This window comes from Taudactylus pleione, unplaced genomic scaffold (assembly GCF_031769625.1).
Source record: "Taudactylus pleione unplaced genomic scaffold, aTauple2 ptg000085l, whole genome shotgun sequence".
Lineage (NCBI taxonomy): Eukaryota > Metazoa > Chordata > Amphibia > Anura > Myobatrachidae > Taudactylus > Taudactylus pleione.
The window spans coordinates 15,335,408-15,351,835 of record NW_028284487.1 but is presented as its reverse complement, the minus strand read 5'-3'; the positions used below and the strand labels follow the sequence as shown (position 1 = coordinate 15,351,835).

Below are 16,428 nucleotides of genomic sequence, written 5' to 3'. Positions count from 1 at the left end.
GTCGAGACCATCGCGACCATCGAATTTGCGAGCCGGAGCCTGCGGTTGAGGTTTTCAACCGCAAGCTCCAGAGTGATTTTGGCTCTATCAGAGCCAAAATCACTCCCACTGACATCACTAGTGATGTCAGTGGGCCGGCTTCTGACGGGAGGTGTTCCCGTGGGAACGCCCCCGTCAGGGAGGCACGCCCCCGGCACGCCCACCAAAGGGGGCGTGCTGTCAATCAACATTGACAGCACGCCCCCTTTGATCGGACACAACGAGCGAAGGACTTTCCTTCGCTCGTCGCGTCTGGCGCATGCGCACGACGGAGCTCCCTCCGTCGTGTGCATGCTCAGTGCATAACATCGACCCACTTGCGAGCGGACAGCCGCTCGCGAGTGGGTCTGAATCAGGCCCATAATGTCCTTCACTGTACTGTAAATTACTTGTTTGTTTTTTTTGTTCACTTATTAGTTTTCTGTACTGTGTAGGGCGCTGCGGAACACTTGTGGCGCTATATAAATAAAGGATAATACTAATAATAATAATAATTATAAAGGCTCTTAATAGTGATGATAATTATTTGCTCAATGCTTATAAGGGCTGTTACTTTAATTACCTACAAATACACAAGGCAGTGATGTTAGTCCTCTCTGTACTGCCATTTTTCAGTTATCTGAGATCTATCCAGGGCTTCATGTATTTCTAATAAGAAAATTATCATTGCATCCCTTATAAATAATATACAAAAGGGCGATATTGTGTAATACACTGATCTGTTGTACCCATTCTACTTTACACAAATAACCCCTTACAGGAGCTTGCCCTTCCTCTTACAAGTTCCTGACAATCAGGGATAGATTGTTAAAGTGGCCCTGGAAAAAATGATAAAAGTGACCTCAGGTAGGTGGGACCAGTTCACCTGTGGGCATTGCCAACACAAATGTAGGTGGGGTTAGAATAACATTTTCCTAGCAGTATACAATAAAAATATAAATCACATAATTTCTGCCTAACTGTACCCAAAACTTACAGCATCATACTGACATACAATACATAGATCACCCCAGTAGACCACCATACAATACAGAGTGCATGTGCAATACAGTCAGAAACCTAGTGACCACAATATAATACAAAGCATGTAAAAGGGACAGGCCTCCAGAGAAGAGGTAGGGGTGGTGCACTGTAGCAGACTGCATGGCCAATACCTTTAACACTTTAATCAGATGGCCGAGGATCAGTCCCGATGAGTGAGTCAGGTGCTGGGTAACAATCAGCAAATGATTAAAAAAAAGCCTTCATCCAGCCACACAGCCATCAGCCTATTGAAAAAAGTCCAAATAAGGCCTATGGCCAACACACCCCTGATCACATTTCACATAACAATAATTATTGCTGGCTGTATATTGTGATTTATTTACATCGGGAAGAATATTATTATAGGAATATTATTTGAACAATACATTTTATATGAATAAAATAAGGGTACTATGGCACTAGTGGTACCTGGGCCCATGACCTGTTGATATGTTCTATTGGTTTAAATCATAGGAGGTTAACAATAGGCACCAGCGGAATGTGAATATGGACTTTAAGCCACAACAGTGATCGCTAACCAGGCTTGCAGGTTTATTGTAGGAATACAGTGATACAGTGGTACAGACAGTAATGGCAGCGGTCCCGTATCGACTTTTGCATTAATACAGTATCGGCAACACTGTATTTAATAACCGCAAATATGATTCATCTTCTCCAGGATCAATATCAATATTGCACATGTGCAGTTAAGGAGTCGGTAAGGTCTCGCTTGCACAGTTGGAGAATAAGGGAAAGGTCACGCTTGCACAGTTGGAGAGTAAGGGAAAGGTCACGCATGCACAGTTGGAGAATAAGGAAAAGGTTGCGCATACGAAATTGGAGAATCAGGAGAAGGTCACGCATGCACAGTTGGAGAATTAGCGGAAGGTCACACATGCACAGTTGGGGAGTCAGGGTAAGGACACACATGTGCAGTTGGAGAATTAGCTGAAGGTCATGCCTGTGCAGTTGGAGAATTAGCAGAAGGTCACGCATGCACAGTTGGAGAATAAGGGAAAGGTCATGCTTGCGCAGTTGGAGAATAGGGGAAAGGTCACACATGGACAGTTGGAGAATAAGGGAAAGGTCATGCATGGACAGTTGGAGCATAAGGAAAAGGTTACACATGGACAGTTGGAGAATAAAGGTCAGGCATGCACAGTTGGAGAATAAGGGAAAGTGCATGCATGCACAGTTGGAGAATAAGGGAAAGGTCACGCATGCACAGTTGGAGAATCAGGGTAAGGTCACTCATGCATAGTAGGAGAATCAGGGTAAGATCACTCATGCAGAGTTGGATAATAAGGGAAAGGACACACATACACATTTGGAGAATCATGGTAAGGTCACTCATGCACAGTTGGAGAATAAGGGAAAGGACACGCATATGAAGTTGGAGAATAAGGGAAAGGTCACGCTTGCACAGTTGGAGAATAAGGGAAAGGACATGCTTGTACAGTTGCAGAATAAGGGAAAGGACACACATACACATTTGGAGAATCATGGTAAGGTTACTCATGCACAGTTGGAGAATAAGGGAAAGGACACGCATATGAAGTTGGAGAATAAGGAAAAGGACACGCTTGCACAGTTGGAGAATCAGGGAAAGGTCACACATGCACAGTTGGAGAATCAGGGAAAGGTCACGCATGCACAGTTGGAGAATAAGGGAAAGGACATGCTTGCACAGTTGGAGAATAAGGGAAAGGTCACGTTTGCACAGTTGGAGAATAAGGGAAAGGTCACGCTTGCACAGTTGGTGAATAAGGGAAAGCACATGCATGCACAGTTGGAGACTTAGGGTAAGGTCACTCATGCACAGTTGGAGAATAAGGGAAATGTCACGCAGGGACAGTAGGAGAATAAGGGAAAGGACACGCATGCACAGTTGGAGAATAAGGGAAAGGACATGCATGGACAGTTAGAGAATAAGGGAAAGGTCACGCTTGCACAGTTGGAGAATCAGGGTAAGGTCACAATTGGAGAATAAGGGAAAGGTTGCACATACACAGTTGAAGAATAAGGGAAAGCGCATGCATGTACAGTTGGAGAATAAGAGAAAGGTCACACTTGCACATTTGGAGAATAAGGGAAAGGACACGCTTGCACAGTTGGAGAATAAGGGAAAGGACACGCTTGCACAGTTGGAGAATAAGGGAAAGGTTGCAAATACACAGTTGAAGAATAAGGGAAAGCGCATGCATGTACAGTTGGAGAATAAGAGAAAGGTCACGCTTGCACAGTTGGAGTATAAGGGAAAGGTCACACTTGCACATTTGGAGAATAAGGGAAAGGACACGCTTGCACAGTTGGAGAATAAGGGAACGGACATGCTTGCACAGTTGGAGAATAATGGAAAGGTCACTCATGCATAGTTGGAGAATAAGGGAAAGGAGACGCATGTACAGTTGGAGAATAAGTGATAGGTCGTGCTTGCACAGTGGGGAATAAGGGAAAGGTCACGCTTGCACAGTTGGAGAATAAGGGAACGGACATACTTGCACAGTTGGAGAATAAGGGAAAGGTCACTCATGCATAGTTGGAGAATAAGGGAAAGGACATGCATGTACAGTTGGAGAATAAGTGAAAAGTCATGCTTGCACAGTTGGAGAATAAGGGAAAGGACACGCATGTACCGTTGGAGAATAAGGAAAGGTCACGCTTGCACAGTTGGAGAATAAGGGAAAGGACATGCATGTACAGTTGGAGAATAAGGGAAAGGACATGCATGTACAGTTGGATAATAAGGGAAAGGTCGCGGTTGCACTGTTGGAGAATATGGGAAAGGTTGCGCATATGCAGTTGGAGAATCAGGGGAAAGTCACACATGTGTAGTTGGAGAATAGGCGGAAGGTTACACATGTGCAGTTGAAGAATTAGTGGAAGGTCACGCATATGCAATTGGAGAATCAACAGAAGGTCACACGTGCAGTTGGAGAATGAGTGGAAGGTCACACATGTGCAGTTGGAGAATCAGTGGAAGGTCATGCATGTGCAGTTGGAGAATCGGAAGGTCACGCATGTGCAGATGGAGAATCGGCCGGAAGGTCACACATGTGCAGTTGGAGAATCAGCGGAAGGTCACGCATGTGCAGTTGGAGAATTAGCGGAAGGTCATGTATGTGCGGTTTGGAGAATTGGCAGAAGGTCACGCATGTGCTGTTGGAGAATCGGCAGAAGGTTACACATGTGTAGTTGGAGAATAAGCGGAAGGCCACGCTTGTGCAGTTGGAAAATCATACACCGTGAAATGTATCACTCGTTTTGGTAATAAAACTCATTAGTAAATGAGGCCCTATATTTTCAGTAAATATCAATAGTTTATTTACTCATTCTAACACTTAAAACTTTTTTTTTTTTTTAACCCATATGGCCAAAAAGTGTTTATTGAAGTTTTAAGAAAAGAAAAGATAAGCAAATAAGCACCACAAAGAAATACTTTATGGTTCCTGTTTCACCAATAATTCACCTTTCCAAAATAATAAAATGCAGGATACTATGTGTAGATTTTGACAAAAAATATCTGCACTTGAAATAAAAATGGATTTTTCCTATGTATAGGAAGAATATGGGAGCCCAACAAGGCTACCATTATATATATGCTAGATCAGTGGTTCTCAAATTCTGTCCTCAGGACTCCACACAGGTCACATTTCCCAGGTCACCCAGCAGGTGCACAGGTGTATTCATAACTCACTGACACATTTTAAAAGATCCACAGGTGGAGCTAAATATTTCACTTGTTATTCTGTGGGAAAACCAGGAAAACATGCACTGTTTGGGGTCCTGATGACCAAGTTGAGAACCTGTGCACTAGACAACCAACTGCATTAAATATAGGATCAGTTGGGAGCTGATCGGCTGGCACCTTATCACTTTCTTATCACTTTCAACTCTGTCTCTTAACACTTCTTAGTAAATAGACCCCTTAGATCTGTAGAAAATTTTATTATTTGTGTCCTGTGTTAGTTATTGTCTGCGTACCCTCCCACATGACCCTTCCATCAGGTAAAAAATGCTCTGCTCTTGGACTTCCCACCTGATTTGTGATTGCAGTCACCTGTGTTAAACTAGTTAATTGATGAGAAGGGTGTTTCTCCACAGGTGTCTGCAGTGCAAGGCATTTTGTACCTAATAGAATGGGTTAAGACTTATGTTGGAGGGTTTGTAAGACAATAATACCTCTTTTCCACCAAAAACCCGGGTCCGACCTGGGTTTTCAGACATGGTTCCAACCCAGGTCAGACACCGTTTACACAGCACCATCAATCTGGGTTATTCTCAGCTCAGCCCTGTTCACAATGAACCCGGGTCTGCCCTACTAAACTTGTGAGGTCATAGAAAGTGGGAGGTAACTGCTCCACAACCACCAATCAGCTAATTTTAGACATGACACTGCACCATTACCCAGGTCCATCCTGGGTCCAACCCTGGTAGCTACCTGGGTTGGATTGCCGGGTCACTTGACCTGGGTTATTTTTCAGGGACCCTTTTACACTGAGCTGTGACCCGGGTAAACCCAGGTTTTTGCTCCGGTGTAAAAGGGGTATAACTAACTACTAAGGGGCACATTGTTTGAAGACTCAGTGCCCCATGTGTGTGTGGGTCAGTATGGGAGAGATAGGGACAATGTGCCCTTCCTCCATCTTGGAAAACTATTTTTTTCTGGAGCGCTGGGCGATATTGTCTGGTGATTACAGGTGTTCACCAAACAATAACGGCTAAAGGGGCCACATAATTTTGAGTGACCCTACATTTACAGGTGTAATTATGGGCGTGATAGGGCACATAGTGCCCTCTCCCCATATGTGGAAAAAATATGTTTTCTATAGCATAGGGCAGCGGATTAAGACTCTGGGGGGCCCTAAAGAACAATAGTTGTGATGGGGCGATCGGGTCCTCATGCACATTCTTTCAGCATGCACACAAAAAGGTGGCATGGCTACGTGTCACACTCCTATTTCCTGTCACACTGGGAACATGCTCACCGCTTCCCCAGACAAATGCAGTGAGCCAGTATAGGGTCCCCGCAGCAATACTCAGTCACAGGTAGGTGCAGTAAGCTTGGCCTGTGGTTTCTGGATTCAGGATACAGTGGGGCATAAAACAGGGATCAGCAACATGTTTCAGCCACTACTGTGGCCTATTTCAAGCTGTATAGCTCCCAAATCATTGCTGGCCATATAAATAGTATGCACTTTGTGGTCATTGGATGTCAGTTTCTCTTCAGTTGATTAATTTTCTGCACGGAATTATAAGGCACGCATGTGTAAGTGCAGATCCAAAGGCTTTTGTTGAGAAACAAAATAACACTCTTATTTGTCTTTTATTGTTATAAATATTATTTTAAGGGCTGGAAAACTTGATTTTGTTACCCCAATAGGACACAGCAGCACAGTTTTTTCTTGTTTATTGTATGTAATGTGGAGCGGGCAATTGCCCCTTTACTACTGCTGCAGCTGTGCCCTTATACCTCTGCTATGTCAAGCGCTGGGTATAAATTGTTTAAGTTCATATTAATTTGTATCTGTATCTACATTTAGCTTTATCCTCTATACTGAAAAATACTAATACATTTTATATACTGTAGCTGAGAAAACTTATTTATTATATTGATGTTAAATATTCTTTTCCTCCTCCTTCAGCATTATACGGTGGTAATTCTCAGCAAGCCATAGGGGAAATAAGTTGGTGGCAGTGTTGGTTACATAGTTGTCATTGTTACATAGATGATGACGTTGGTACAAAGATGATGGCGTTGGTTCAAAATTGATGGCGTTGGTACAAAGTTGATGACGTTGGTACAAAGTTGATGCTGTTGGTACAAAGATGATGGTGTTGATACATGGATGATGGTGTTGATACATGGATGATGGTGTTGGTACAAAGATGACGGCGTTGGTACAAAGATGAGGGCGTTGGTACAAAGTTGATGGTGTTGGTACAAAGATGATGGTGTTGGTACATAGATGATGATGTTGGTACAAAGGTGATGGTACAAAGGTGCTGGCATTGGTGATGGCGTTGGTACAAAGGTGATGGTGTTGGTACAGAGGTGATGGTGTTGGTAGAAAGGTGATGGCATTAGTTGTTGTGGGTCATCACTAGATGCTGGGGCTAATTTTCTTATTTTTTCCTGGATGCCTTATTTTTTTCTTCTTTTTGCCCGGATGGCTGGATGTTGATGCGGGTCTTTCCGTTTCCTTTCCCAGGCATAGTGTGGGTCATTTCTCATAATCTAGTAAACATAAAGAAAACTGTTATCCAGCTATTGAGGGTCACATTCAGCTCACGGTCTGCTAGTTGGACTTCCGCACTCTATAATAAAGGCTCACGTCTTGTTGGACCCTGAATCTGTTTTTATAGCCTGTGACTGTCAGATATGTAACACATTCTTGAAGAGCTGACCTAAAAAATAGCCTATTAAAAAAGTCACATGCAAAATATCATATTTCCACCCATATGTGAAGCTTGACATGCATTCTGGGCAGCAACAGTAACATACGCACCTGGATTATGCCAGGCACACATCACAGGCACTTACAGTATGTCCCATTTGCACCCATGCTTAAACCATCTCCTTTATGTCTAATAAATGCATACACTCTTAGGTATAGGTACAGCTGCTAAAACCTCTCAAGAGCAAGTATCTGTGTACCTGGACACACCATGCTGCAATGCAAGGGGTGAACAAACATTTATTAGTTGTTTTGCATGAAGGATAAATATTGGTTGCATAAAATGCTGGACGGGGGGGGGGGACTATCAGAGGAAAACACCAGTCAATCACAAAAAGTCTGCAAGTCCAGCAGCCATCATCATCATCATCCCTTACTTTACTGTACTTGGACAAAGTTAGAACTCCATTGCCCCCCTAATGCAGGAGAAAGGCATAGGTGGATATAGCATGTGTGCACCACTGTTCTACCCAATCAGCAGAGTAATGGATTAGGTGTGTACTGTACCTAGCTTAAGGCAGAGACTCCATACCCTACATCACTGATCACACATCAGTAATAACTACGTTATATGGTTTTGTGCGACACACAAAGCTCATTACCCTTGCCAAATGCTCTAGAATGGGATTATGGGCCTGATTCAGAGCTGAACGCTCTGACCAGAGCGCTCGCTCTGAATCAGGGCCCTCCTCCTACGTTCTCTTGACCATCGCGACCATCGGGCTTGCGACGGAGACCCTGCGGTAGGGTCTCGCTGCCGCAAGCCCTGGAGTGATTTTGGCTCTATCAGAGCCAAAATCACTCCCACTGACATCACTAGTGGGGCCGGCTTGAGATGGTAGACGTTCCCATGGGAACGCCTCTGTCTGGCAGGCACGCCCCCAGCACGCCCACCAAAGGGGGCGTGCTGTCAATCAACATCGACAGCACGCCCCCTTTGGTGCGAGACCCGGAGCGATGGAGAGCCCGTCGCTCTCCGGGTCTCGCGCATGCGCACGACGGAGCTCCCTCTGTCGTGCGCATGCACAGTGGGGGACATCGACCCGCTTGCGAGCGTACTGCCACTCACGAGCGGCTCTGAATGACCCCCTATGTTGGTTTAAATGACATGTTTATCAGATACATTACACATTACACTGCTTACAGAGAGGTTTTCTTAATGACTCCCATTATGGTCCATGAAATTCTCCTACATTTATTCTAATAAATTACTCACCACTTCCAGTTCTTCACGTGCAACAAATGTCCTGTGCTGCATCCTCACCCAAAACCTGTTCTTCAACATGTCAAACGTCTCGAGTGGAATAGGAATGTCAGCATCACAGTACATTGTAAAGTAAGAGAAATTCTCCTCTTCCATTTGATTAGCCAGGAACCTGTGGAAACAGAAGACCACGAGAAGCAAGTCTGTGCCATCTAGCCATCAAATGTGCAAATCATGTCTTAGTTTCCATCAATAGGACCTACCATTTCTGTCACAGGTCCCATTATGTTAAGTACAAGGCAATAAAGTAGACTGTGGTGTGGTAGGGGGAAGAGGGTGTATGTATCACTGGGTACAGCCCTTTGCTGGTGACAGTGCTGTAGATGCTGCTGACCTCTTATTACTCTGCACAATGTAATAATGAGTTTTCTTGAAGGCAGGTGATATAATATATAATATATAGTACCGCATGCAAGGGATGGGGGATTTGAGTACCCAGAAACCCACCCTGGACCATTTTTTTTTCAGATGGTACAGCCTTGTTTTTGACTGTGCACCAGCCGCAGGCCACCCACCACGATCAGAGCTGCCCGGACACTGCCTGTTTAGTTGTGAGCGCTTCCGCGTCAGGTGGCTTTTATATCACCTGACGTGGAAGCGCTGACAGCTGAACCGGCAGGGTCCGGGCAGCGTGCCGCAATTACAGTCCTCACAGGCACCTAGGAGGAGGTCTGCAGCTAGCAGCAGAACCCACACATGTGTGCAGGACTGGATTAAGGCTTGTGGGGGCCCTGGGGCAACTAAATTGTGGGGGCCCCCACCAAGCCACACGGAGCTTACTTAACCCCACCCCACCCACCACACGGAGCCTAATCCTACTCCCCCATGTGTGTGTTAAACACGCACGCACACACACACATATATATGATATATATATATAGATATATGTAGAAAATGTAATATATATATAGATATACATATATCATACTAACACACACATATATAGTATACACACATAAACACATACAAACACACTAACACATATACATACACAGTATACACACACTAACACATATACATATTAACACATGCATACACATATATACACACATACTGTATATACAATAGCACATACACATATATACACACAAACACAGTACAAACACTTACTTGTATCCAGCAGCTTCAGGTTGCTAATGGGGACGGGCAGCTCACATCATTAGGCTCTGCCCCCTCACGCTGTAATGCAGTGATTCGCGGTTGATTTCGGGGTGGGGCTTGTCATATTGGCTCTGCCCCCATTACGGCCGGTGAAGAGGGGAATTGGTCCATCGGGGGGGTGGTTTCTAAGCACTCAGAAATCCCCCAGCGTGGTCAAGAGTGGGGGCCCCTCTGTGTGTGGGGGCCACAGGATGACCGCCCCTGTCACCCCCCCTTAATCCAGACCTGCGTGTGTGTGTAAGCAGCTATGGGAGGCGTTCTGAAGGGGCACCTCCTCCATTGTCCACAACATATTCACCCCACTTACGGCTGTAACTGTGTACCCGGAGTGTAATGTCACGGCCGCCCAATACATGGCACCCCTTCCCGGCACCTGAGAAGCCACCATACACTAGTGGAGAGCTCTATGTCAGACCATCAGCTGCTGCCTTTGTCTATCTATAGCCTGTCTGCATGCGAATGCTACATTACGGTGTCAGCGGCTGTGACGCGGGGGCACTAAATTATAACTTGCCTCTGGGCATCTGGGATGAACTTAATGCCACTGTGTAAGTATGCTATGTGCATGTATGCTCTATGTGTGTGTTTGTAAGTATGCTGTGTGTATATGCTACAGTATGTGTATGTATGCTGTGTGTATGTATGCCATGTGAATGCTATGCAGCAGGCTCTGTACATACTCAGAAAAGAACGGGGGCCAGCAGAGTGATAAGTAACTATTACAGCTCTGGATATGTATCTCTGTGGCAGCTGGGTATATCCCCTACAGGGAGTATATAGCCCCAATATCTCACTTATAGCCCCTGTGTCATTTGGGCTGTTTAGTAAATGCATATAATCCTTTATTGTTCTTTATTGTTGGACATACAGTAATGGCTGTAGATAAGTAAACAGCCCCCGACTTGCCTAAGAAGTTTTCTAGGACATTTGGGGGCCTATTCATCGAAACATAATTATCACATGTGAGTTCAAACACAGTTTAGGAGGCTTTCATCATGCCTCCTGCCCTAAACTATCACTTCCAAAAAACTGCTGTTTCTATGAAGCAGTATTTCGTAAGGGAGAAACTTTTCACTGCCTGTCTTACACAGGCTGCTGAATTCACTGCCCCTCCGTATGATACGGGAACCCCCCTTCCCCTCCGCGGGTGTACAATCCAGCACCCCCTCCCCTTGCAGGTGTACAATCTGGCCCTCCCTCCCACCCCCCACAGGTGTGAGACCCCCTTCCCTTGCTGGTATCCGCCTGCTTCATGACGCTGCATCTCTGTAACCCGGCTCACCTATATTCTTTCGGTGAGCTGGGCCACATGTCGGCTGTGCAGACACAGCAGGGAGGGATCTGAATAGATCCATGTGCTGTGTGGCTGCCATGTAAATCTTCACAGGCTACCGTGTAAACAGCAGCCTGTGAAGATTATCGGAGGCTGAACGCCATCTCAGAGTGATGTTCAGTAACACCATCAAGTTCCAAAAAAATGCTTTTTCGGAACTTGATGAATGGCCCTGACACTTATTTTTTACAAAAGTATGTGAAAATGTAAATTTTTACATGCTTTTGTGAAAAATAAGTGATGATGAATAGGCCCCTTGGTCTCCAGATATACAGTAACTGAGTAATCAACAAATAAAAATACTTACAGAGCGCAGTAGAAATTGATGGAATTATACTCGCTCAGGGTCAGGTGGGCTCTCTGGAAGTAGGTGAACACCATGGCCAGTAAGTACTAGGATAGAAATACCAGTTACAGCGTCAGAATGGAAAAATACATGTGTACATAGCCCAGCAGTCCTATCTTCCACTGTTCAGCTCCCTGTAGCTCAAAAGGCAAACTATTGGGGGCATGGCTGTGGGATTTGGTGACATGGAGGATCTAATGGGCTGTTTCTGAGTCATACCCAAAATGGCTGTAATTGTGGGCAGCTGCGGAAACCTGCAAAACTGTCAGAGCCAGATTGACAACAGGGCCACTAGGATGGTTGCCCAGGGCCCCCCACACATCGCTACACAGGGCCGGCTCTAGGGGTGTGCGACCAGTGCGTTCAAACAGGGGCACCACCCATAGAGGGCCCACCCATCCCCAACATCCCGATTTCAGCAGGACAGTACTGTCCCACTATTCCACCCATGGGCCAAAGTGGCCCACGGGTGGTCAAATTGGGAGGTTGGGGACCCCCACCATCACAGCTGTGTGGCCGTGCCAGACCCTGGTGTCCGAATGGATGCTGCGCGCATGCGCGCGGCATCCATTCAGTAACGGGAGAGGGGCTGGGGGAAGCCCAGCTACTCAGGCTCTCCCCAGCTAGCCCGACGGTATTTGGAGACGTGCCATGCGGGCACGCCTCCAAATAATGCCACATAGGGGCGTGGCCTATGGTAATTAGACCACACCCCCATATTTGGCGCTGTTGGAGTGCACTGTAAAGAGCCGGCACAAGATGCTCCAACTCCTGGAGCCGCCTCTGTTGCTACATCACCAGCATTGGGGGCACTGTGGCATATGTGTACTGAGGATCCTGTGTGGCATAATGTAAACTGGGCACACTACATTGTTGTGCTGGGAATATTTACTCATTATACTTTTTTTAATAACATTGCCAGTATATATTATTGTCAATTTTATTGGCAGGGGCCCCCAGAAGTTAGTTGCCCTAGGGCCCCTATAAACATGAATCCATCCCTATTTACTACTTTATGCTAATGCGAGTATCTATGTAATTAATGAGGGGACAGTGGGTGTGCAAGCGGAAACCAGTGACGCCCATTGACCTCACACCGGCAGCCTCAGCCGTCATCATTAGTGTCTGCCCCATGCTAGGTACAAGAGATGTGTGAGTAACAGGCTTCCCTTCCCCGTACACATGCCTTAGTAACTTGGAGCTTTTTATTCACCTCAACAACACTTCCACGATGCTCTACAAGTCAGGGTGGTTCCCAAATGCCCTATTACATGAAAACACCGATCTGGCCAATGTGGGACTGCCTCAGAATAGGACGGCATACACAATACTACGGAAAGTCGCTTCTGACGCAAATTGTCCACACTCAGGAGGACATCTCATTACATCTCCCGGCAGCTGCAATATTTGCATATATTCGGATAGCAGATGAGTACACATTAGCAGCTGTGACGGCATTAACGTATAACTCTGATCAGCCCCAAGTCCAAAAATATTAAACATGACCTTTCACTGTTTTCGTTTGCATTACCCTGGTAATAGGTAATATCAGCCTGGTTACTATATACTACACACTACAAATCTAAGATAGTAATGGTGACATAACAGTAAAATAAATACCTTGTCTGACATTCTCATGGTCTTATCCAATTTAAGGAATGCTTTGATGGTACTTTCTTCTGCAAACAAAAAAATAAAATATTGAAATCCTATATACTATAATGGGGAATATTTCTATACTAATTTCCTACAGGTAACAGAACATAAGTTGGTGTTGCCCATAGAAGCCATTTGGACATTTACTCTCATTTTTAAACCACTAAGAAATGACAGAATCTCATTGGATGAAAGGTATACCTGCCTTCCTACAGTTACCCATAACGTACTCATCATGCTATTAATGTAGTCATGTAACATATTAGACAAAACTTTGCTAGGGAAATTTGTCATACTAATGTTGGATCAGGACTGCTGGGTAGCTGGCAGAGGGCTGACTCTGGGCACAATACAGGACAGGCGGGGATGGATTATATGTGCTCTTTAACACAACAGGGACCAGCATATCAAAGGCACTTCCAGGCTCTTAATAGTGATGATAATTATTTGCTCAATGCTTATCAATGCTTATCCCCTCCCCATTAGAATGTAAGCTCTCACAAGCAGGGACCTCTTCCCTAATGTGCTACTCCTTACACTTTCTTGTACTCCTTACTCCTCATAAGGGCACCTAACACATCTCTGCCAACTCCCTACTGCTTATTGTGAGTGTTTTAATCACTATTGCAGAAATGTATATAATGTCCTTCACTGTACTGTAAGTTACTTGTTTGTTTTTTATGTTCACTTATTAGTTTTCTGTACTATGTAGGGCGCTGCAGAACACTTGTGGCGCTATATAAACGTAGGATAATACTAATAATAATTATAAAGGCTCTTAATAGTGATGATAATTATTTGCTCAATGCTTATAAGGTCTGTTACTTTAATTACCTACAAATAAACAAGGCAGTGATGTTAGTCCTCTCTGTACTGCCATTTTTCAGTTATCTGAGATCTATCCGGGGCTTCATGTATTTCTAATAAGAAAATTTTCATTGCATCCCTTATAAATATACAAAAGGGCGATATTGTGTAATACACTGATCTGTTGTACCCATTCTACTTTACACAAATAACCCCTTACAGGAGCTTGCCCTTCCTCTTACAAGTTCCTGACAATCAGGGATAGATTGTTAAAGTGGCCCTGCAAAAAATTATAAAAGTGACCTCAGTTAGATGGGACCAGTTCACCTGTGGGCATTGCCAACACAAATGTAGGTGGGGTTAGAATAACATTTTCCTAGCAGTGTACAATAAAAATATAAATCACATAATTTCTGCCTAACTGTACCCAAAACTTACAGCATCATACTGACATACAATACATAGATCACCCCAGTAGACCACCGTACAATACAGAGTGCATGTGCAATACAGTCAGAAACCTAGTGACCACAATATAATACAAAGCATGTAAAAGGGACAGGCCTCCAGAGAAGAGGTAGGGGTGGTGCACTGTAGCAGACTGCATGGCCAATACCTTTAACACTTTATTCAGATGGCCGAGGATCAGTCCTGATGAGTGAGTCAGGTGCTGGGTAACAATCAGCAAATGATTAAAAAAAAAGCCTTCATCCAGCCACACAGCCATCAGCCTATTGAAAAAAGTCCAAGTAAGGCCTATGGCCAACACACCCCTGATCACATTTCACATAACAATAATTATTGCTGGCTGTATATTGTGATTTATTTACATCGGGAAGAATATTATTATAGGAATATTATTTGAACAATACATTTTATATGAATAATTCAAACCCAGAACCATTTTCAAGGTTTTGCTAGGAATAAGTTTTTATTCTACATAAAATGAAATGGTATATGTGCAGTATAGTCTCTTATTAATGTTGTTTGTGGTCCTAATAAATGTTAGTAAATGATAAGACAGCCTTACCCAGCAATCTGTAGAAGGCTTCCTTCTCATATCCTAGGTGAGGAGACGGGGAATGGCGGCTCAGATCTTCATAGAGGTTTAGTTTTCTCTTCTTTGCTGTGGGTGTCTGGGCTGTTGTCCTGTGCGATAAATGAATCTCTATTATATATGGTAATAATAATACATATTTTCATATGAAAGATAAGGGAAGTAATTCAGCACCCAGAAACGGCCCCACTTCCATTAATGTAGAAAAGCCCCTGTCTGTTCCCCAGCACATGAGGGACATAGATAAATGCAGGTGTGTTGGGACCATTTAAACACTGTTTTCTGCGCATCCATAAATTAGCCTTTGCGTTCTTACTCGCAGTAGGAGAGCTCTCTGTGTGTCTGGAGAATCGCTATGTCTGCGACAGTGTAATCTTACTGAGAAAGCAAATGGCCACTTTATCTGCATTTGATGTTCGTGATTTTGTGCACGAGTAGCGGATGTGAGATGCTGTCAGTGGGCGTCTCTAAGCACTGGATGGCAAGTGGGTCATTAGCATATTTTCGCAATTGCAATCCGTGAGAGATTGCAGGTGCGATGGCATTTGCCTCCACATCTGAATCAGGCTCAGTACCCAAGATAATTATTTTAACTTCTTCATAATATTTGACATAAGGATTAACTACTCACAGTCAGCATCACAATGTTTATCCCCTTACAGTATCCTATAAGCTACTATATATAGTGACTGGCTCATTGTACTTACCCAGTGTCCATTTCTCTGCCACTCGCTCACATGCACCAAGTATTGTATCAAAATAAAAGAAACTTAAAAATGTGGTTTATCTTAAAATCCACAATTAATTGAAATAAAGATGTAAAAAAACATAAATTTAAAAAGTTTAAATCGTAAAATATCTAATTTATTTTTATATATAAAATAATAATAAAAAAATTAAACTCTTATACTATTAAAATAACTTATATATTTTATCTAAAAATGTTATAATAAAAATTATAAAATATAAATATTATGTATAATAAAATAAGTGTAAATGAATAAATATAATTCAATTCTTCTGGTCAGGCAGATGTGACAACTGTCAGGAACCTGAGCTCACAGACAGTCTAAACAACTGGCGTTGCCCTGGCAACCTGTTGTGCAGTGATGGTGCTAGTGCTGTTGCCATGGCTACAACCAGACTTAAAGGACCACTGATGCTAAAAACTACGTTACATAAGGGAACAACAGTAACATTTATAAGGCCAGATGTACTAAGCTCTGTGAAGTGATACAGTGGAGAATGATAAACGACCAACCAATAAGGTCCCAACTGTCATTT

At 43.9% G+C, this 16,428-nt stretch overlaps 1 protein-coding gene across 1 annotated transcript; it reads right to left on the bottom strand.

Moving 5' to 3' along the window:
* Positions 1–7,207: 7,207 nt before the first annotated feature.
* On the bottom strand, positions 7,208–15,203 carry LOC148532070 (speedy protein C-like). Its single transcript, XM_088468292.1, has 5 exons — positions 15,118–15,203; positions 13,245–13,303; positions 11,586–11,671; positions 8,737–8,896; positions 7,208–7,300 (listed from the first exon to the last, which is right to left on the bottom strand). Exons 2-5 carry the CDS (start codon positions 13,260–13,262, stop codon positions 7,208–7,210), a joined length of 357 nt encoding a protein of 118 aa, XP_088324418.1. The 5' UTR covers positions 13,263–13,303; positions 15,118–15,203.
* Between the last annotated feature and the right edge of the window lie 1,225 nt (positions 15,204–16,428).

Coding starts and splice junctions, on each gene's coding strand:
- LOC148532070 (XM_088468292.1), bottom strand. Junction 8,897..11,585: donor ATCAATTTCTACTGCGCTCT/GTAAGTATTTTT, acceptor CTGTTTCCACAG/GTTCCTGGCTAATCAAATGG. Junction 7,301..8,736: donor CACGTGAAGAACTGGAAGTG/GTGAGTAATTTA, acceptor TATGTTTACTAG/ATTATGAGAAATGACCCACA.